This window comes from Zalophus californianus, chromosome 7, assembly GCF_009762305.2.
Source record: "Zalophus californianus isolate mZalCal1 chromosome 7, mZalCal1.pri.v2, whole genome shotgun sequence".
Taxonomy (NCBI): domain Eukaryota; kingdom Metazoa; phylum Chordata; class Mammalia; order Carnivora; family Otariidae; genus Zalophus; species Zalophus californianus.
In genome coordinates, this window is record NC_045601.1 from 30,349,466 (window position 1) to 30,372,021 (window position 22,556).

General features: G+C 40.6%; 1 protein-coding gene across 1 annotated transcript in view; it reads left to right on the forward strand.

The window, feature by feature from the left end:
* Nucleotides 1–1,969: 1,969 nt before the first annotated feature.
* SGK1 (serum/glucocorticoid regulated kinase 1) overlaps nucleotides 1,970–22,556 on the forward strand; it is a 108,868-nt gene continuing 88,281 nt past the window's right edge. Inside the window, exon 1 of the mRNA XM_035728555.1 lies at nucleotides 1,970–2,222. Coding sequence (XP_035584448.1) covers nucleotides 2,154–2,222 — 69 coding nt within the window. The 5' untranslated portion in view covers nucleotides 1,970–2,153. The remainder of the gene's footprint in view (nucleotides 2,223–22,556) is intronic.

Below are 22,556 nucleotides of genomic sequence, written 5' to 3' on the forward strand. Positions count from 1 at the left end.
TCCCTCAAACTCAGCAAGTATCTGTTCAAATGCTTTCAGGAGAGAAGAAAGATGAAGAACAGGAAATAATTTGGATGGTCATGCTTTTTAAAAATCAGGTTTATTGAACTATAACTTACATACAACAAAATGTGCTTCCTCTTTCATATATAAAGTTTGATGACTTTTGACAAATGCATGGTCATAAAACTACTATCATAATCATGGTAGGGAACATTTCTACAATGCTCAAAAATTCTCTTTGAACTACCGGAATTGTAAATGAACTCTTTAGAAGAACCACAAAACTGATCGATGTTGTAGATTAAATAACATATTTTTGCATCTTGGACAACTTAACGTATCTCTCCAAAATGAATGGCTTATTTTCTCTCAGTCATAATGCCATCATTTGGTTGTGTGGCGTTTTTCTTTTGGAAATCTCAAAGCATTTAGCAAATCAGATTGCACTGTCATTTCCCAAAGAAACCTAGTCCAGCTACAGAGATTTATACCTCAATTCAATGAAATCAATGCATCTCTTCCCAATTGACCTGTATGTTTCTCTTCTAGGTATATTGTTTTTAATGAGCTGGACATTTGTTTTATCAAGTAGGCACTTGCCTACTTATTTATTGATTACACTCCCTGGTGACTATGAAAAGGCTCTGCATCCTGGGGACACTTGGTACATTTGGATTTGATTTGATGGATACATGGAATGACACAGCAAACAAGTGAATGACTAAATAAGTGAATGAGTAAAGGAAGAAAGGAATGAATGAGCAGTTGCCTCCATGTCCTGGATGAGGCACTGTCTGAGAGGCACCATGAGGTCAGGTGACTGACAGAAAGCCACTCAGGGACGTGCTAGCAGGCCAGATCAGAAGCCAAGTTTCTTTTCTTTGCTCTCTCCATTTACCCATCAACTCTCATTTTTTAGAAGTCTCCATAAAATATCAACATTAAAGAGTAAAGATGGGGGAATAGGTCACACAAATTAAGTGGTGTTTTAAAAATGAATTTAATATGCAAAGAATGACGTGGGTAAGGATTTCGGGGGTAGATTTCCACTTGATAGGTAAAGGCTTTCCTCTCATTCATCAGGGCTTCCTTTCCATCAGATGGTTTCAGTAATACTTTCTGGTAATGCTCTTTGTGTGTTTTACCATAAGACACTTTGTGTATGTCCATTGTGTTCTTTTTTAACAGCCCTCTTTAGGGAAAAAGGCAATTACTTTCACTGTTGCCCACTCCATGATGACAAGTGGGGAGAGGACACTAGAAGAGGTTCTATATAGTTAGTATGAGAGCCTCCATTGTTCTACCTACCCTTGCACCTTATTTCATTTTTCTCCCCATTTGGACAGATCGGGAATGAATTTGATTAAATTTCCATTGAGAGACTTGTTATATTCAGGAATACGTATCAAAAGAATGCCAATGAGCATAAAACAAAAACGGTCTGCATTTCATAGGAAACCGATTTAAATGGTCCTAACAACAAAAAGAAAAGAAACACGCTATCAAAGTAGCCCTCCCGAGGGGTTGTCAACCGCTTTTCAGTGCGTCCTGAGCCGGTGCCTTCTGTCCGCGGGCTGCTCAGATATTCCTGAATCGCTGCGTCTTCAGCAGCGCTTTCTCTCTCTCTCTGCCTCTCTGGCGCTGCTCTCCCTCCCTCCCTCGGCTTCTGCTCTTTCTTACTCCTTCTCTCAGCTGCTTAACTACAGCTCCCACTGGAACTTGCACGCTCATAAAAACAGGTCTCCTCCGGAGCAGCCTCCAGCCGCGCATCACCTGGAGCCGGGCGGCGGGCTCCGCGCGCTCGCCGCAGAGCCGCCAGGTAGCCGGGGGCGCGCAGGGGGTGCCCCTCTCCGGCTCGCCAGCCGCAGAGCATCTCCCCGGGATCCGCCGCAGCCTGAGGGGCCGGCCGCGCCGATGCCCGCGTTTCGGAGCAGCGATGGGAAGCGCAAAGCCACTGCCCGTGGCAACTGAGAGTGGGGAGAGGTTGCTGCAGTAGCGGCGCTGCAAAATGTGTGAGTGAAGACCGGAGCCCCGCTAGGTTCTCCATCCCGCTCCGTCTTCGCTGTGTCCGGGAGGGCAGCCGGGGACCCCCTGCACTCACCAGGCGGTGCCACCCTGGATCTATAACTGTGAACTCCCTACTGTGGAAAATGGTAAACAAAGACATGAATGGATTCCCAGTCAAGAAATGCTCAGCCTTCCAATTTTTTAAGAAGCGGGTAAGGACAGGTTTTGTTTGTTTCTTTTGTTTTCTGCTCTTCTCTGAAATGCTTTTGATTGCCGGCCTGGGATAAGCCTTAGGTTGTCTTGCAGAACCCCGAAGGAAAGGCGAGCTTCTGGAAGCCGTGGTCCAGCCGGGAATTATACCTGTCTTGATGCAAATTTGTGGGTGGGGGCGCCTCGGAACAGTTGCTTTCAGAGGATGGGGGTGGGCTGGGCTGCCTTAGAGAGGGTTTGAGCCTGGAATGGGAATTTCTCAAAGCCACAAGATGACAGGCAGTGTCAAAGGGAATTGGCCCGGGGTACAATTATGGCTAGTAATTCAGTCAGGGACTAATTCAGTAGCTCTCCTCTCTCTATCTTTGAAGGGTTCAACTTTTTCCACACCTTTCATTGACTGTCTCAAGTGCCTTATTGCCATCTTCATTAGAAGCCACAGCTTCGGCTTCCCAAAGCCAGTAACTTGCAGAGTCTCTGTCTATGGTAAAAATAGCAAAGGACTAGAATGACCTTTTGCAGAAATGATGGAATCCAGCGTTTTAAATTCTCTGTTTCAAGTTGCCTCAATGTTGCTTGGTATGACTGCCTTTCTTTTCGAGAGAACAGCGGATAGTCTGAATCCAAGTGACAAGATGGGGTTATGCTGCTGTATATATTTATTCCTTCAATTCCTTGTTCTTCCATTCAGGGTGTTAACATCACTTTGCTTATAAATGAGCAAAAAAAAAAAGGGGGGGAAAGGTCTTTTTTTGTGTGTTTCACCATAAACCGAATGCATTGTAATAGTCACGCTGGTGGTCTGCATAAACCTGCAGATTTATACACAAGTGGGAGGTAAGAAATGTATAATGGTTAAGGGACTGATGACTGATACTCTTATGGAGAGTTTCGTAAGCAACAGAACCTTCCTTCAGCCCCCAGATGCCCTGTCCTATTTAATCCCCTAGGGCACTGCCATCAAAATGGCTCTCTCCATTCATTCTTCCCGCCCTTCATTCAGGTCCTTTCTGTGCTGTGCCTGAGGCACAGCCTTTCACTTAACCCGCCAGCGGAACACAATGAATTACACACTGGACCAGACCACCACCCTGTACCAAATGGGCAAGCTGGAAAGGCAGTTCTGGAAGCAGTAAGTCAGGCCCAGCTAGAGGGCAGGCATAGGCTCCCTTTGACTGTCTCATCTCATTGATAAAGCACAACCTTCCCTCAAGTCCATGGGCCAAAACATTTGCATTAAAGCCAGGGCAAAACCACCCTGCCCTTCCTGCTGCTCCTGGAGATCCCTCACTAGTGGAGACTGCAGGCTCAACCAAAGCAAGTCAGTGCAACTTCTCAGAGCTCGGCAGTGTTTCTTGGTTATCCCTGTAGCCAAAATGTTTCTTTCCAAGGAATGGGCCCGTTGTGAAAACTAATCTCCAACAGCAAACAAATGTTTTGCTAATAATAAAAAAAAAAAGTCATAGCCCATAATTCAGTGCTTAAACTCTTTACTCTCTTTGAATTAATGAATTTATTTAGTGGTATTGGTGGGAGGGGAATGAGGGTGATATTTTAAAACTCCTCAGTTAGGCATTTTTTTTTATCAACCAAGTAGCTGTTAAGTAGAATTTTTTTTTTTAAGTTGTCACTTATTTTCTTTACTATCAAAATGTACTAACAGATGTATAATTTACCATCTGGTTTCTTTCTGCTTAAAAGCATAATTTACCAATCGTCTTCAGTTGGCACCTCTGTTGACCTTGAATTTTGCAAAGAACTAGCCAGGGTTTTATCTATTTGGCAGAGAGAAAGAGGTCTGTACCAAGATTTTCCGGCCGGCAGCTTCAACTGCCTCTTAACCTGGGTTTATCAGTTGCTGGAGATAGAATCAGAAATCCCCCTGCTGGCCTCCTTACTCCTCAAGGACAGCAAAATCAGCAGAATGTGACTTTGTAAGAAGTCATGGACAGACCCAAAGATAAATTCCTTGATTCTTGTCTACTGGTATACAAGTTCTCTGTTCCAAAAGTTCATGTCATTTTGTACCATGACTTTTGCTTTGGGCTTTGCTTTTTTGTTTGTTTGGTTTTGGGCGTTTTGTTTGTTTGTTTACTTTTTAATTATACAGCCAACATGCAAATAAATGTGTAAAACATTAAGACAATGCTAAGGTAAATCCCACCTCTTCCCCAATCTTCCTCAGATGTAACTGTTGCTACCATGTTGGTGTTCCTTTTTTTAATGTATTTGCAAACACATTCAGTTACTAGAATGTCTTTGTTTTCAGCTAAGAATAATCTATTTTCCTTATATTCTATTGTTGAAGTTCCACACATTTCTGCATATTTATTTTTAACCTAGATGGACAGTCTTACAAAGTGAGCCTTTGTCCAGTGCCCACATAAAACCATGAATAGATCTTGGGGAAAAAAACCCCATAGGTATTTTAGGGCTCACGAGAAAGACGGAGGTTTGGACCCAAACTGTGATTGCAGAAGGCTTAAAGAGTGCTTCTGACAACTCTGAGGCATTCCAAAGGGAGCACCGAGAAGCTCACCAGAGGGGAATATTGATGGCCTGCCCCGTCGTTCATTTAGGAGAGTAAGTATGACCACCATTTATCGAGTGCTTCCTATGTTCTAGAGGTTGAGGGCCAAATACTTTACATGTATGATCTCATTTAATCCTCACAGAAACCCCATGAAGTAAGAGACATTTTTAAATGTGCAAAGTGTGGCTCAGGGAGATTAAACAACCAGCCCAAGGTCATGTAGCGAAAAAGTAGCAGAACTAAAATTTAAATTTTGTTTAACCCAAAACCGGTGTTCTTAGTCCAGACTTTTGATTTCAAATAATCATCCCACCTTTTTTTTTTCTTTTTATTTTCCACCACGGAATCTTTTTTTTTTTTTTCCCAAGTGAAATCTTTGTGTCTCTACCCAATGTGTCAAACCTACGAAGGCAGTTGATCCTCAGCAGACAAGCCTCTCGAAGCTCGTTTCCAGCCCACAATCTGAAGACAGGCAGTCTTGGTGCTATTCCCCCAAATCTTTTGGACTTATGCCTTCCACTCTAATGTCTCAAAAGCTCAACTAAATCAGCTTAATTTCATTTAGTTGAGAATTGCTAAGCTAAACTCCACAAGAGTTCTACTTTCAATCTCTCTGTGTTAATGATAAATTAGCATTAGATGCCTTTGGATTATGTTTTATTCTCAGAGTCTGTAAAAATTCACTTAAAATGGATGGAAAGATGTCCTTATCAGTTTTATTCTCACAATCGGAGAGGTTTAAAAGTTATCAATTGTGCTAAAGATAATCCATTTTCATGGATTTAAAGATCTGTTCATAGTTCAGATTCTTGCATTATGACTCAGAAAACACAAACAAATGGCATTGTCTTCAACTTGATAATCCTAGGTACATAAAAAAGACTTCGATAGCCATAATTATATTGTCTTCTGTAAAATTTCAAAGGCTACCTAGCAACATAGAATTTTGGATTTGGAGTGAACCTTAGAAACGCTCTCATTGACCTCCCTGTTTTAATGATGAAGAGACAGTATCAAGAAGGTGAAGACACCTGCTCAGATTAGAATGGGGCTAAGCGCTGCTCACACATAGGGTTTTCACTTCCAAATCTAGTGTGCTTTCCTTCTCATCATACCCTCTAACTAGTTCAGGCTTCATGCCTTGTCTATTTGTTTTCTTAACAAAGAGAGTAGGAACAAAATCCAGCTCTTGTCTTCATAGAATTAACTGCCTAGTGACCACCAACTTTGACAAGACACTTTGGTCTTGACTCAGTATTTCATGATTTTGTACATTTGAACAATTCCTTATATTGTATTGTTCTTTAGTAATAACAGATTTTATAATCTGTTTATAATCTATAATTATTTATAATTATAAAATAATTTTATAATCACTGTCACTTATACAACACCAACTTTGCTGGGCACTGTTCTCAGAGGCTTAAGTATGGTTACATATGTAAATTCTCACAAAAATCCCAAGGTAGATGCTATTGTTATCCCAATTTCACAGATGAAGAAACTGAGGGGTATGGAGGTGGAGGAAGTAGTCTTAGGGCACACGGCCAGTTAGCAGCAGACTCAGGGTTTGGATCAAAGTGCTTGGCTCCAGAGTCCATAGCCTTAAGCACTGTTCACCTTGCCTGTTGGCGTTAATCAGTCCAGCGTGGTCAGAGGAGAAGTGAAGAGGTATGACTGCCCTAGCTTCCTCCTTTCTCTAAAAATGTCAGGGAACAGAGCAAAGGCTTTCAGCCTGGTAATGATGTTTACCCTGGCAGAGCTGAGGGGGGAAATTTAGTTCCTCTGAAGTGGTGGTTCTCCACCACTGTTCCATTAACAGCATTCCTTTACGTGCATTTCCCTTTACTGTTCTATTATATCTACTTAAAGCATTGAATTGGAATGATAACAGAGATCCTCTTCTATGTGAAACACTCCATGTCTTCCCAGAAGGCTGACATTTATTGAGCTTTTACTAAGAGTCAGGCACTGTTACTATTGTAATCCTCAGAATCACTCGATTATGCCCATCTGACAGCCAAGGACACGGAGCTTCAAAGAGGTTAAGTACCTGGTTCAAGGTCATAGTGCTATTAAGAGGGGTAGCAGAATTCAAAGTCGGGAGGTCAGCTCTAGTCCCACCAATCTTTCCATTGGCATCTCTGGAGTGTGGTGCCATGATGCTAACACTGCTTCAGGGCTGGCTCTCCCCATTGGAAACTACTGTGAGGATGATCCAGAGAGGATTTTGTGGGGAGCTTTTGGCCATAGCTATGGAGACTTAACATTTTCCAAGTGACCTCCGAGTGTAGGAGGAACGCTTTCCGACAAATCTGAGGTCTCCAAGATATATTTGATCATACTTCCAGGAACCACAGTGGAGACTCTGCTGGCTTCTACTGTGCTTTCTTCAGAGGTAGCTGAAATCTGAGTTGTCTGAGTCCCTCTTGTGTGGGCTCCAGCAGCTTAGCACGTGGTCCTGCTCACCCAGCACGGGAACGTCGGGACTGTTGACTCACCTGTAGCTCTCACAGGCCAGGAAGGTCCTTAAGGACAGAGAACCCATGACCTCGTTCCCTATGTCCCTTGCTTGTCAAACCAAATTTGTTAAATGAAAGTATATACAAAATGAATGAATGAATCCTTCCATTACCTTGTCCCTATGTCATTGTCTTGGCCTTTTCCTCCCCGTTTTTCTTTCTTGAAACAGATTAATGACTTAGAAGTCTAATGCATCTCAATTTCCTCTCTGTTTGGATATGGATTATAAATAAATGAAGACTTTGAAAAATAACTTAAGTTGGGTTCAAGGACAAGTTGTCACTATGCTTTAATAGCTGGCAGGTCCCTAGGGAAACTTGACCTCATCTTGTTTGCTGCTGCAGTGTCCAGTCCACAACCTCTTTTCTGTAATGCTTTTCCTGTTGGGTCAATTGAGACAGATGTAGTAAAATTGATTAATCCCTTTTATTGTACACTAATATAAATCTGACTTTAATATTATATAGTATTTGCATTATGTATTCTCCCACCTAGAATTTTTTTTTAAAGATTTATTTATTTATTTGAGAGAGAGAGAGAATGAGAGAGATAGAGAGCACGAGAGGGAAGAGGGTCAGAGGGAGAAGCAGACTCTCTGCCGAGCAGGGAGCCTGATGCGGGACTCGCTCCCGGGACTCCAGGATCATGACCTGGACCTAAGCCGAAGGCAGTCGCTTAACCAACTGAGCCACCCAGGCGCCCCCCCCACCTAGAATTTTAAAAAACATCTTTCCAGTTATTATTTCTCCTCATTTTTCCATGTGGTTTTAGGAGCCACTGAGTGTGAAGAAGAACTGGAACTCAAGATGCTTTTTCCACGTTGACCACTAAGTCCCTGGGGGGTTGGCCTTGGAGCAGGGGCAGTTTGGGCTTGCTGGGTGTGGCTGTGCCGGGGAGTTAGTCGGCAGTACTGCAGAATGCGGGAGAAGTGCCATTCTCACGGAGTCCATGTTTTGGCACCCTGGCCGTCCTCGAGAAAGCCCTATGCTAGTTAGGCTCTCACTCCGCTACAGTGCTTGGGAAATATTTTGAGTGGAAAGTGTAGCAGAGTTCCTTGAAAGTTTCGTTTTTTGAAGAATTAGTGCTAACGTGCTGGTACCATATATAACGCTGGAGTAAGAAATATTCTGAGCTCACCCATATTTGATGATCTGCAAATGCTTCGCAAGATAAAGCAAAACTAAAATGGGGGTGGGCAGCCATAGAAACGCACGTCCCCATCTGAAGAGGTCTGATTATAAAAACATAAAGGGAAGAACTGGAGGAGAATTGGATCCGTAGAAAAATTTAATTAGTAATTTAGGTCAAGCTAAAGATAGTTCACTAGAAGAAATACTGTGGAGGCAGATTTTTAAAGTGCCATTTTTTTTTTTTTAATGCACACCCGTTTTAAGTTTCAGCAGTAAGTCCAAAAAGTTAAATAGTAAATACCAACATCCTTAACATTGGCAGATAAGGAGAAGACTCCTGACTCAGGGAGATGCCGTCAGCTGCCCGCTGACTGACCAGAGCCTCAGATACCAGCTTGTCAGCTCGTCTGAGTGTGGACTCACTGACTTCTCACCAACACCGCAATAAGGACCTTTATTCTTTCCATGGGGTTTATGAAAGTTAAGTTCACAGGGCAAGCGGTTTCCCCAAAGAGCTTTAACTGGAGGGATACGCACAATCTCCCTGGAGATCCGCGTCCTTCCTGTTGGGCAGACTGCCCCGGCCCTTCTCAGGGCCAACGAGATGGCGGCTGCAGGGATGTACCCTGGTCCTTGGTCTAAGGGCCGGCCTTGCCAGCAAGTGACCAGATTTCCCTGGCAGACTATGGAGTTAGGCCGCACATTTGACACGATTCTGTGTGGGAGGAAGAGGAGAGTGAGGTGGGGGGAAGACAACAGGAAAAGCAGAGCAGGCACGTTAGGTGCTCTCTGGCTTCCTCGTGCAGCTGCTCCAGCATTTGTTAGAGTTTGTTTGCTCTCACACCTATTGCTTCGCAGCCTTCTAAAATGATTTCCTAAGTATTTACAACAAAGGAAAATGAAAATCAAGGCTGTAACTAGGGCGGTAGGAGAATCTTCCCCTTAGTAGTGCAAGGTGGCAAAATATTACTCTAATTGCTGTACAGAGTCTGCTGTGATATTTTTCTGGAAGAGTCCACTTAGCTATTTTTATAGCACTGGGGTCACCTTGATCTGTTTTCCCTTCCTAGGTCAGGGCATTCACCCAAAATGCCATTTGCTTGGGGAAACAGTTGACCATGTGGTCGTCTCCTCTTCTTCTCCTCTCTCTCCCCTTCCCCCTCCTCCCCCTTCCCCTCCCCCCTTCCCTTTCCCTCTACCCCTCCTCCTCCTCCCCTTCCCCCTCCTCCCCCCCTTCTGCCTCCTCCCCTTCCCCTCCCCCTTCCCTTTCCCTCTACCCCTCCTCTTCCTCCCCTTCCCCCCTCCCCTCCCCTCCCTCCCTTCCCTTTCCCTCTACCCCTCCCCCTCCTCCCCCTTCCCCCTCCTCCCCCTTCCCCTCCCCCCTTCCCTTTCCCTCTACCCCTCCTCCTCCTCCCCCCCTTCCCCCTTCTCCTCCTCCTCCTCCTCCTTCTTCTTCTTTCCCCCCACCCTCTCTCTCATCTCTAAAGGGTAAGTTCACATCAGAATAAAAGAGACAAAAGTCTGAAGTGAAATATTCCTGGATTCACGTCCCATGGAAAACCAAGAACTCTTTTTCCTCTAACCCAACATGGCTACCAGAATATCTTTCCATTTCAGAGTCTGTTACAGTGAGCTCAGCCAGGATGAAAAATCACCACAGATCAAGATTTTAATTTCTAGAAATAGCGAGGCGAAATGGGTCCCTAAATAGTTAAAACATTTTAAGGTTCAAGTCCATGTGGGACCAACATTAAAATATACTGAGGGAAAAAATTAAAGTTAATAGTTTGAGAATTAAAAATAAATAATAATATATATTTTCAGTGTTTATTAGTCACAACTATAATCTTTCCAATGATCTTTCTGAAAAGTGATCAAATTTCCTTTGAATCCTGAATCTTTTTAGACCAGTACTAATTTGGGTTATATCACAGAAAAAAATTTATGAGACAGAAAACTGTGAGTATATAGCTTTTAGGGTGATTAAAAAGATTGAGGTAAGGCTAAGTAGCACAACAGTGAAGAGGTGGTCTAAAAATAAATACATTAAAAATGAACTCTCTAGTCTCATATAAGAGTTTCTCTAAACCTGGAATATAAACTCCCTGAGGACAGAGATCATGTTTATCTTGTTCACAGCTCAGAGTATCTGGTACATAGTAGACACTCAACAAGATATGTTTAATGAATCAATAAAGATAATTTAGTCAAGGGGCTTGGGGAGGAGGTGTCATGTGTAATTGTAATATAATTACCTGATTAAATAGAGAGGGTATTGATAAAGAGAGGAGGTAAGAATTAAAGAAAATCCTGGCATGATTTCCACTGCTTCTAAGTAGTGCTGTTTGCATGCCAACAAATAAAAGTGTGAAAGACTTAGCAGCTTATGCCTTAATGAATGAATGTACTCTAAAGTAGGTAATGCAATGCATTTTTGTTTAGTTAGGCTTGGCAGAAACTAGATTTGAGCAATAAACCTCTAAACTGGGTTCTATTTTGATGATTAGTTTGGCATTTTTATAATACTAGATGTTAATAATTAAAAAAATTTGTAACAAGTTAGAGGGTTTGATGTAGGAATACTCGTGTCTTTTTTTTAAAAGATTTTTATTTATTTATTTGAGAGAGAGAGAATGAGAGAGAAAGAGAGAGAGAGAGAGAGCATGAGAGGGGGGAGGGTCAGAGGGAGAAGCAGACTCCCCGCTGAGCAGGGAGCCCGATGCGGGACTCGATCCCGGGACTCCAGGATCATGACCTGAGCCGAAGGCAGTCACTTAACCAACTGAGCCACCCAGGTGCCCCGGAATACTTGTGTCTTTTACATCAATTGTACTATGATGTAAAAGAACAGGTGAGTGGAAATATTAATGATTTACTGAAGACTATATTTAATGGAATAATAAAGCTTAAAGAGGTAAGAGGTATCAAAGACATAGATGGCACTGCGTTCATGGAGGGGAATTACAGAATCTCTAATCCATCTGTAGGTGAGAAGTAAGAAAGTATCTAAAAACTATCTTTGATTTTCACAGGGAAATAAGGGTTGTGCCAGTTTTTTAAGGCTGCCATAACAAAATGACAAACTGGGTGGCCTAAGCCACAGAAATTGATTGCCTCACAGCTCTGGAGGCTGAAAATCTGAGATCAAGGTGTCAGTAGGGTTGGTTCCTTCTGAGGCTGGGAGGGAAGGATTTCCTTCCAGGCCTCTCTCCTTGGCTTGTAGATGGCCATCTTTCTTCTCCCTGCATCTTTTTTTTTTTCTCATAAGATTTATTTATTTACTTTAGAGAGAGAAAGAGCAGGAGCGAGTCGGGGGAGGGGCTGAGGGAGAAGAAGAAGGAGAGAGAATTTCAAGCAGACTCCCCACTGAGTGTGGAACCCAGCACAGGGCTGGATCCCAGGATCCTGAGATCATGACCTGAGCCGAAACCAGGAGTTGGACTCTTAGTGGACTACGCCACCCCGGCGCCCCTTCTCCCCGTATCCTTATATCCTCTTCCCTCTGTATGCATCAGTCCAGATTTCCCCTCCTTATAAGGACCTTGATAAGGATACCAGTCACACCTCATTAGCACTCACCTCCTTTTAATGTGATTACCTCTATAAAGATCCTATCTCCAAATACATTCTGAGTTTTTGGGGTTAGGATTTTAATATACAAATGGGGGGGGGCATAATACAACCTATAACAGAAGTTTTTCCTTACCATTGAAGCCTCCTTTACATCTGCAATGGAACATCCCCAATAGAATGGGTTCTAAAGTAGAAATTTTTGCTTTATTAAAATTATGAGTAAGTTCTGGGAAACAAAATCTTGCAGAAAATCTATAACACTAGAGAATATCAGGTGAGACAGAGGTTTGGCAGGCAAAAATATCTTAACTGTTTTAAAGATGGTAATGTGGTAGAAGTGGGAAGAGAGTTGTAACTGGAAAAATATTGCTGCTAAGTTTTTATGTAATAAACCTTGAGGAGCTACATGGCTGATGGAATGTCTGATATAGCATTTAAGAGCTTACAACTAAATAATAACCACGTGTAAATGAATTTCTCCAAAGAATATCAATATAACTGCTTTCTCTTTCCACCACTTGACCTCAGATTTAGTGTTACATAAGAACTAGGACCTGGCAGTTATTGTATACAGGGCCTTAGTTATCAGCTTTGGCAAAGCAGTCATATCTAATTTATTTGTCCATTAGTCAACTTTTCCATGAAAAGGCCCACACCTTCTCACATTGCCAGTAATAAGATGGTGAAGCCATTGCTAATAATTAGTCTTCTAGCATGAAATGAATGCTTTAAATCAAGCATTTGAGAGTAACTCTTCAGACTTAATCTCAATCAGATAGAATTCCAGAATGTGTAATTATTTTTTCATCCCATATCTTGACAATTAGCTCTTGTGTTACACATTTTATTCTTTTCCAAAAATCAGAGCAATGAACATTTCTAACAATGCCTTCCTTCCTAAAGTCATTATCTTCTAAATAGCAGGTTCAGATTTAGTGTTGGAACTCACACTTCGGGGTGTGTGTAGGTTTCTTATCATTAACAACCAGTATTAATTAGCACTTGTGTGTGTCAGGCATTATGATAGAAATGCAAATATAAGAAAGTATATTTTCCTTCCCTGTTCCATCCTACCCTAACCCCAGGAACTCTGATATCATATCCCTGTTATATACTCTTTGTAACTTCCTGTACTTTTTTTTAATGACACCTGTCAATCTGTAATCACATATTATTATAGCTTTTTAATAAATGTCCTTAACATTAATTAATATCCTCCTAGACTATGATCTCTTTGAGAGCTGGGGCTCGTGCTCTCTCTTGCTTACAATGATGTCCTCAGAGCTTGGCTCCTGGAGTGTTATCAATAAATCCTTATTGAAACAAAAAGGAAATAATGAAATGCTAATCTAAGGGGGAGAGGAGAGGAGTTAACACTAAAAACACACAAGTCCTTTCAATTTTATTGCTTTTTTAAAATTTTATTTTGTTTTAAACAGAGACAGATGCGAAGATTTCAAGTCTGAGACACATTTATATTCCAAATGGCATTGCTTTTGAAGTCATTGTCTCTTCTATCTTTTACTGTTCCCTGTGAGGAGATCCACATAATAAATTGCTCTTATAATTTAGCTGTAGGTTAAAGATTTTTCTTTTCTGAAACAAATCACATTTAGCGTGATATAACCCCACAGGTTTGCCTCAGTTGCCAGGAAACTCAAAGCTAAATTTAAAGGTAAATTTCAGTGAACAAATTAGACAAATCTGTAGAAATAACTTCAGTTGCTAAGTTTGGTTTTAATCTTGAATTTTTATTTTAACTCTCTTGTTTTGTGTATCTCGTTGTAAACTGCCTCAGATGTTTTCAAAAGTAAGATAGCATATTATACTAATGCACTGCTATGGTGATAAAACAGCAAACACAGAAGAAATCTAGTTCTAAAGTATGAAGTTCTTCTCTATTAGCTTTTCTTCTTGAAAATACGTGCCTCAGACCAGATGAAATTAACCACTGGACCAGAGCTAACTTTTAAACTATAGGTTTATTATCTCAGTTTGCGTCGAACTGTACTAAATTTATGTTATCTATTGTTGCATTACAAGATAACCCAAACAATGATCAAAACAATCAATTTGTTTTTCTCAGGATCCTATAAATTAGGAATTCAGGTTGACTCCTTAGGATGGTCCTGCTCCATGTCAGTGTCTGGGTCATTCCTTGGCTGTGTTTAGCAGGTGGCTAGACTGGGCCAGAAAGTCCCAGAAAGCTTCACTCTCATATCTGGAGAGTGCTTCATTGCTCCTCTTTTGGCCTCTTTCTTTCTCCATGTAGCTTGGGCTCCTTCCATCATGGTCATAAGGTAGTTGGATGTAGAAGTCTGCTGGCTTCCAAGACAAAGTGCTTCATGAGAGTAGTGGAAGCTGCCCATCTCATAGGGCTCTGCTTTGGAGGTTATAGTGTTGTTTTCACTGCATTTGACTCATCAAAAGAGTCAGAGAGCCAACTCACATTCAAGGGAAGGCATAAACTCCACCTTTCAGTAAGAAGAGTGCAAAGTGAAATTATTGGATGTTTCCATTTGTTCCACTAAAACATAGCATAATTTTCCAAACTGTATCCAGCTGTACTGAATTAATCTATAAGCTTTTATAATCAAAACATATCAGTTACGATCAAAACTAGAAACTCCCAAACCCCCATAGGAGAGAGATATTAAGGACTCCTAATATGGGATCAGACAAACCCAGGTGTACTCTTACGTACTCTTACCTACGTTACTTACAAGCTTTGTAACATTGGACAAGCTATTTAATGTTCCATGTGTAATGGCTTATCTATAAAATGGATTTAATAACAACACATAACTCATAGAACCGTTGAGAGGATTAAATAACAGAATGCATGTAAAGCGTTTAGCCGTCATGTCTGGGACATATTTAGCACCCCAAAATGTAAGATATTATCAAGATGACCTTAAAATTCTGGTTTGTCTTTTTAGCCTACCGTTCTATGCTTTTTGTTATGGTGTAAGTTGTGATTTTACTCATGAGTCCAGTTAGAGACATGCTGCTATTAAATGTCTTTGCTTTTGGATTTTATTGTTTAAAGGTCATTTCTCAAAAGACTTCTTCATGGTCAGCAGGTTTACACTTTTACTGAGTTATTTAGCAGTTTCCAGAGGCTTAGGAACTAGTGAACATAATTAATTTCTCTTCTATAGATACTTATCCCTAGAGCAACTGCAGTGGGCTGGCTGCATTGCCAAAATAGTACTTCATTTGTACAGGATCTCGTTAAATCAAATGATGCCAAATTACTCTACTTTTTTGGTTGCATGCGCACAAGGCACTGACAGAGAAACAGCTACCCAAACCCTTATGTCTAACACATGATTGATGAGATTCTATCTGAATGTAATGCCAAGTCTTGTTTTCCAATTTGCCTTGCTCTACAAAGTCATGACTTGGAATTCATTTGCATATTCAAAAGCACAACCATGTAACTCATGAACACTCTGAAATACTCTTTAAAATCTTTTTATTGCTCCACTTTCATGAAACTATTTCTTATTAAAGACTCAAAAACTTGTATTGCAGGGCATTCCATCCCTCTGTTTTCCTTAACACTAAGACCAAGCTCTTTCATTTGTATTTACTTTGTCCTATGGACACTTAGCCATCTTTATCTTAACTTTCCCTTTCTCGGCATGCCTCCCTGGGGACCACTCCCTCCATGAAGACTCAGTTGTGGCTTCTGTGCTTCAGCACTGTCCAGGTTCTCCTCTTACCTCTGGGCTATTTCTTTATTTCCTTCCAGCCTCCTCCCGCTCTAGCCCACTTCTTTTTTTTTTTTTTTAAGATTTTCTTTATTTATTTATTTGAGAGCGAGAGACAGAGATAGCAAGAGAGAGCAGGAGCGGGGGCGGGGTTGGGGAGAGGGAGAAGCAGACTCCCCACTGAGCAGGAAGCCGGACGTGGGGCTTGATCCCAGGATGCTGGGATCATGACCTGAGTTGAAGGCAGATGCTTAACCAACTGAGCCACCCAGGCGCCCCTCTATCCTACTTCTAACGTGGGAGTGGCTCAGTCTCCAACCATGGCTCACTGACCTCTCTCCCCTTTACCATCTTTTTCTTTCTTTACCTTCTCATTCTGGTTCTCCATCTTTCTCACTTTCCTATGCATTCTCTCCTTTAGCTCCCTCTCCCCAGCAACACCCAAGTTCATTCATTCCCAGGCTTTAAATGCAATCTGTATCTTTCTTAAGTTTATCAGCTCGCTGAATGTCAAATCTCTATTCCCAGTTGTCTACTTTATGTTCCCCTTGAAACGTCTCATGGACACCTTAAACTAATCCTATCTAAAACTGAACTCTTGATTTTCCTTCCCACCTAATTTTATTCTTTTCCCTATTTCCCCCATCTTAAGTAAACGAAACTACCGTCCATTAATCTGCTAGAGCCAGAAGCCTAGCAATTATTATTCATCCTTCATTTCTTCCAACATAAATGTAATTCATCGACACATCCTATTGAGTTTACTTCTAAAATAGTTTTGTTTTTGTTTTTTTTTTTTTAATTCCCCTCGTTTTATCTTCACAGCCTTGGTGCAAGCCATGGCCATTTTTTGGACTCTTTAATAAAGCTTCTTTACTCATTTCTCCACATCTACTCTTGCCTGCCTTTCTCCTCCTTAGCTTTCCCATGAAAAAATCACAGCACTTTTAGACAGATTAACAGCTTTCCCATGTCGTAAGTTTTCCTGAGGAAACAAGGCAGTAAAAGAAGAAAGAACCTCCCCAGAATCATATAGAGAAGTGGCAAACTTGACATTAGAAGCCAAGTTCCTTCTTTGTGGCAATACACTCTTCTCTCAGATATCTACTATTTTGGGTTTTTTCTCCTCTTCTTGATTACGTTCTTTTTTTTTATTGAAGCATTTTATTTTGGGAAGAATTATGGTATTTGAGGCTCTCTTGAAAAAGCAGATGCTAAAATGCTTTAGTTTAAAATTACATTATTCATCCCCACCTATCTCAGGGCAAAAAAGTCACAGAGATTAGGATAGTTACCAGAGGCCCCAAAACCCTGTCAGAGGGAAATGGCCTAATTCTTTCTTTGAAACTAGAACAAACAGACATATTCAAACATTGAGTATTTCCAGATTGGGAATCTTCTTCCAGATTGGGTATCTTTTTTTTTTTTTTTAAGTGGTTTACTAACCCAGGGCATAATAATAATGTTAGGGACCATAATTTTTATGAATTTTACTGTATGTCAACAGACAACTTTAGATAGTTTTGAAAGCCCTCCCTATTCTGGATACATCCAGCATGTTTTACCTTATCCCCTATGCTCCTTGGCATAACTCTCCACCACTGGTAGCTCAGGAATGAACTGGGTCTCCATTTCGTCCTTTTTGCTGTTCTTCTACCTGATAGTTCCTTCTTTGCTCACTCCTCATCCTTAACCCACACGTTGCTAAATTCTACATATTTTCTGTAGCTAGCTGTAGTTCCATGTGATCCATGGAGCTTACCCAGCTACTATAAATTGCCCAGATTTCTTTCTTCAACTCTCCATAAATACTAACTTAAGAGTTACCAATTACCTTTTATTGATTGTTTATAATATGCTCTCACAAGTAGCATTTTCATAGCACTTAATTTGGAACACATTCAATGATGTTTTTTCTCCCTTGTGTCTCACAACTCAGTGCAGGTACCCTTATCCTTGATTCACCAAAATGGATACTGAGCATCAGAAAGGTTAACTTTCCACGGTCACACGGATAAGAAGGCCCATGTCAGTTGACAACATTTGAGATTCTCCTTCCTTTACATCACATCACTTCTCTGGCAACTGTTGTGGGTTTTCACTGGACATTCCATGCTCACTGTCTATTACCCTAGGAACTTCAGAAACTTGCAATGAACTTTTTGTTGTCATGCTAGCATCCTCAGATTCTTTGGTCTACAAGTAGAAGGGAATCCACTTTTGTCCATTCTACCCTCTAAATAGCTTTTGGCTCCCACTTCCATGTACTTACTGACAGTCTGCATTGCCATTTGCCTAGCTCAGGTCACCTTCATTCTTCCCTGGAGAACTGCCACCACCTCCTAACTGGCCTTCTGCTGCCAATCTTGCCCCACAGAACTGCAGTCTAGAAAAGCTTTCTAAAACACAAGTCGGAGCATGATGTGCCTGTGCTCACTAAATTTCAGTGGCTCGTCATAGCTCTCAAAAGAAGGTCCTAATTCACTTACTTTGTACCTGGAGTACTCAAATTCATTGAGACGGACAGTAGAATGGTGGTTTCCAGGAGCTGGGACAGAGGGAGAGGGGAATGAGGAGTTACTGTTTAATGGATTAGAGTTTCTGTTTGGAAAGATGCAAAGGTTCCAGATATGGATGGTGGTGATGATTGTACAACAATGTGAATGTACTGAATTGCACACTTAATGATCACAATGGTAAATGTGTATTATTATGTATATTATGTAGTACATTACGTATGTACAACATCATGCGTGTTTTCTCACAATAGAAAAAGTAAAAGTAAAACACACTTTAATAGATGGGGAATGGCTAAAGAAAAAAAAGGTGAGAAGAGGGATAGGGAGGGCTGAGAGGTAGGAGGTGGCGACAGGCTTCACTGCTACAGGGTTCCTTGCTTGTTTTTGCTCAGGACCTGAGCTACCTTGTACAACCGCAAGTTTGGAAGAAGATTCAGAAAGACCTAAACCTTCCTCTTGATTACCGGTGGATACAAAAGTAGAGCTTTTGAAATGTGTGCTCTAAATTCCCGAGAACTGGATGCCTTTTAGTCACCACCATCCCCTGCCCTCCTGGGGTCTATAAGTGAAATCCTCAAGAGGAATATTGGCATCTCAAACTGTTAGTCAGACCAACCATTTATCTTTCCTCATCCACATTTCAGTTTGACATAAGTGCTTCTCTGCCATGCATCATCAAAGAATCATGAGACCATTTGAGGAGGTAAACATGACTTGATTTTGAAAATCAGATAATTACATCTGATTTATGTCTCCAATGTCTCAATAAATCACCTTAATATCCATGCTTCCTTGAGTTTGGTTTTATATTATTTACTTTTCTTAACTCACAAAAAAACAATCCATGTGGATTCCAAGTCTAATTGTAACCTCATAGTATGCCATCTGACTTCTAGGTTTTTTTTTTTTACATTAAAATGCAAGTTTTATTAAAGTAAATGTTACCAAATCTTTGAGGCTTAAAGGTTTGATATCAAAGTTTGATCTCCACATTATAAAAACAACTGGTTTAAAGTGAAATTTCTATCCAATCAAGGCTTTTTTGACTTTGTGATGTCAACTGTACAGCCTAGCTGATTGTTCTTTTCTTTAATGGTAGTTTGACCAGGAAATAAACATACTTCTTTGTTTGCCTCTAACCTAAAGGTTCCACCATTTAGGGACGCTATGACCAGCAAAACCTCATGAAATATTAAGTCTAATACTCCTTTATAAGCTATCTTAGTTAGTTGCAACTATTTAAGATTTTTAAAAATTTACGAATCTTTCCCAATGAAATGGAAAGACTTTTACAGCTTATTAGAGACTGGCAAATTATAAGCCTTTTTAAATTGTCTAGATACAAAGTATAAATCTCCAGAGCTTAATTCTTATAAAATTGAAAATATTCTCTCCTTCTTCTCACCTTCTTCTGAAACATTCAGACAGAAAACATGAAGTTCAGGGGCGCCTGGGTGTCTCAGTCATTAAGCGTCTGCCTTTGGCTCGGGTCATAGTCCCAGGGTCCTGGGATCGAGCCCCGTATCAGGCTCCCTGCTCGGGGGGGAAGCCTGCATCTCTCTCTCCCACTCCCCTTGTTTGTATTCCCTCTCTCGCTGTGTCTCTCTCTGTCAAATAAATAAATAAAAATCTTAAAAAAAAAAAAGAAAACATGAAGTTCAGCTGAAAACACAGCCTAGAAAAACACAAGTGATCTAATTTGGAAGACAACGTATGAGTCACAGGATAAGCTTTGGCCATGGTACTGCCATTTAATTTCCTTCTTTAGGTCTTTTTGCATTCTGTCAGATGGGAAGACTTTGACGTTTTGATCATTGTGAAGATGTATTGGTAATATTTCTAACATGCTTAGAAAATGGAAATATTTAAGTGACTTGCTAAATCAGAATCCTTAACTGAATGAATCTTTGACCAGCTTCACAAATAAGGTCAGTTTTGTCTGGTGTTGAAAACTTTTAAAAACCATTTCTTTCATAATTTCAATGCATTTTATCTTTTCGCCCCACTTTTCTGTAACTACTTAATTTAGTATTTGTAAATGATCCCTTCCCTTAAAACATGCAATCTCTACCTGCCCTACCTGTTATGTTTTCATAACAAAATCCATTTGTGCAGAGTGATGAACTCTAAGGTTTAATTAGAGGAAAGTAATTTAACTTATCTGAGTCTCACTTGCCCCATCTGTAAAATGGCAAAAGTTCTTTTCACCTCTAAGAATGTATGATTTCTGCAAAATGATCTGCTCTCTTGGTGCGATGTGTAATTAATGCACACACCCACCACTCTCCTACAGTATAGGACCCGATGGATTCTCATCGCAACTCTTTCAAAAGGTTCTTAACAAGGTTCTCCACTGCCCGTGTCTCCTCACTCCAAAACCTCCTACATATGGCTGAGCTGCAGACAAACATTTTATTTGCAAGGAACTTGCTTGCTCACTGAATTGATTACAAACCCGCAGGCTAGTGCCCAAGGTCTTCAGCAACAGAACCCCAGTCGGACCTTTCCTACCTTCCCATCTTCTTCTTCCCTGAATGTTCTCTGCAATTATTTATTTGTTCATCCAAATGTACTTACTGAGGACTAGCTATTGAACACTATGCTATGTGCTAGAAGTAATGATGAGCCAAAACAGAGAAGTTCCAGGCAAGGCTCTACTTACGTGAAGACCCAGCTGGGAAGAAGTGGGGAGTTTATGAGACATAGCGTATAGACCGTGGGGCTGGAGCAGAGACCTGAATGTAGGGGATAACTTTGGAGAGTAAAGTGGAAAAAAAAAAAAAAGCAGTAGCACCAAAAAACAAACAAACAAACAAACAAACAAAAACCCTCAATAGGATCTCACGGACTTCCTTAAAGAGTTGTGTCCTTTTCAAATGCCATCTTTTCCACCAAAAATTTCCTTCTCTCTCTAAACCAAATAAAGCTTGTAGTACAGTCATTTCTGCCTTTATGCCTTCCAAATACTAGACCTATAGAGTCTGCCATCGTAGCCACCAGCTACGACATGTGGCAATTGAGCACCTCAAATGTGACTATTCTCAATTGAAATGTGCTGTAAGTGTAAAGTACATATCAGACTTTAAAGAGTTAGTACAAAAAGAAAAAAAAGTATGATATACCTCATTGATAATTGTATATTGATTTCATTTTGAAACAATAGTATTTTGGATATATTGGGTTTCTAAGAAATTCCATCTTTTTTTTACTTGATTTTATGAGGTCAGTGGAGCATTTTAAAATTACATATGTGGCTTACATTTTATTTCTATTGAACAACACTCTTTTAAACTCTACACTTCCTTAGTATAGTGAATGTTCATTCAATTATACATCTGTTTATCCCCCTAAGGAGCACACTCATTTGTCCATAGTGGAGACTCAATTTAAATTCTTTGCCATTCTCTAAAGGGTTTTTTAAAAAGTGGTTCGCAATTTTAGTACACTACCTACTTTCCACCTGAATTGTATAGGCAAAACTCCACGGTGAAAATAATGGGTGGGGGAGGGGGGCATGTTTTCCCCTGGACCCTAAGAAGGTTAACGTACTGGACATGTGCTGTGACCACGGCAAGCACAGTGGGCTATGACTACTGACTCAGAAGGCTTCTCTATTTCCAAAACAAGAACTTTTATTGCAGTGTATGGAAGGAGCATTAGGACAGAGGATCCTTGTGGTTTCTCACTGTATCTGTGGAAAAAATCTGAGGTTAAGGTTTAAATTAAACTGACATTATAAAGAGCCTTTGGAGTTAGTATGTGTGTTTTAACATCTGTTGCTGTAACTAAACTGACACTGATTATTCTGAATGATGGTTTATGAGTGATGGAATAAAATGTGGTTTCCTGCTTATGAACACTTTCTGGTGTTAACTTGGTCTTCCTTAATGATGAGACAGAGACCAAGGAAAATTATTGAAAGTATAGAAAACATAACACAGAGAAAAAAATTGTTAGGACACCAAGTAACTCTGGTATGAGAAAAGATATTTAGGACTTCCCAACACCACATCTGTAATTTTATGGATTATTTTGTTTTGCCTGCCTTCTGGTTTAGAGCAATTCTTCTTATGGGTCAGAGAGGCCCCCCAAGGTAACCCTGCATGCACATTCACCTTTTTGTTAAGGGGCCTTTGAGGATGAGGAAACATAATTCTTCATCATAAAATGGTTGGAAACACCTCTTTGCCAATTAGAAAAACTGATTTCATGGAAATTATGTTTTACACCTGGAAAAAATGTTTAGTTTTAGACTTCTTTTCTGCAGGCTTATTTTCTGTCCCTCTGCCATAGGAGCCTGTGGCTTCAACCAAACTCATCTCCACCTTGTCCCTTGAAATGC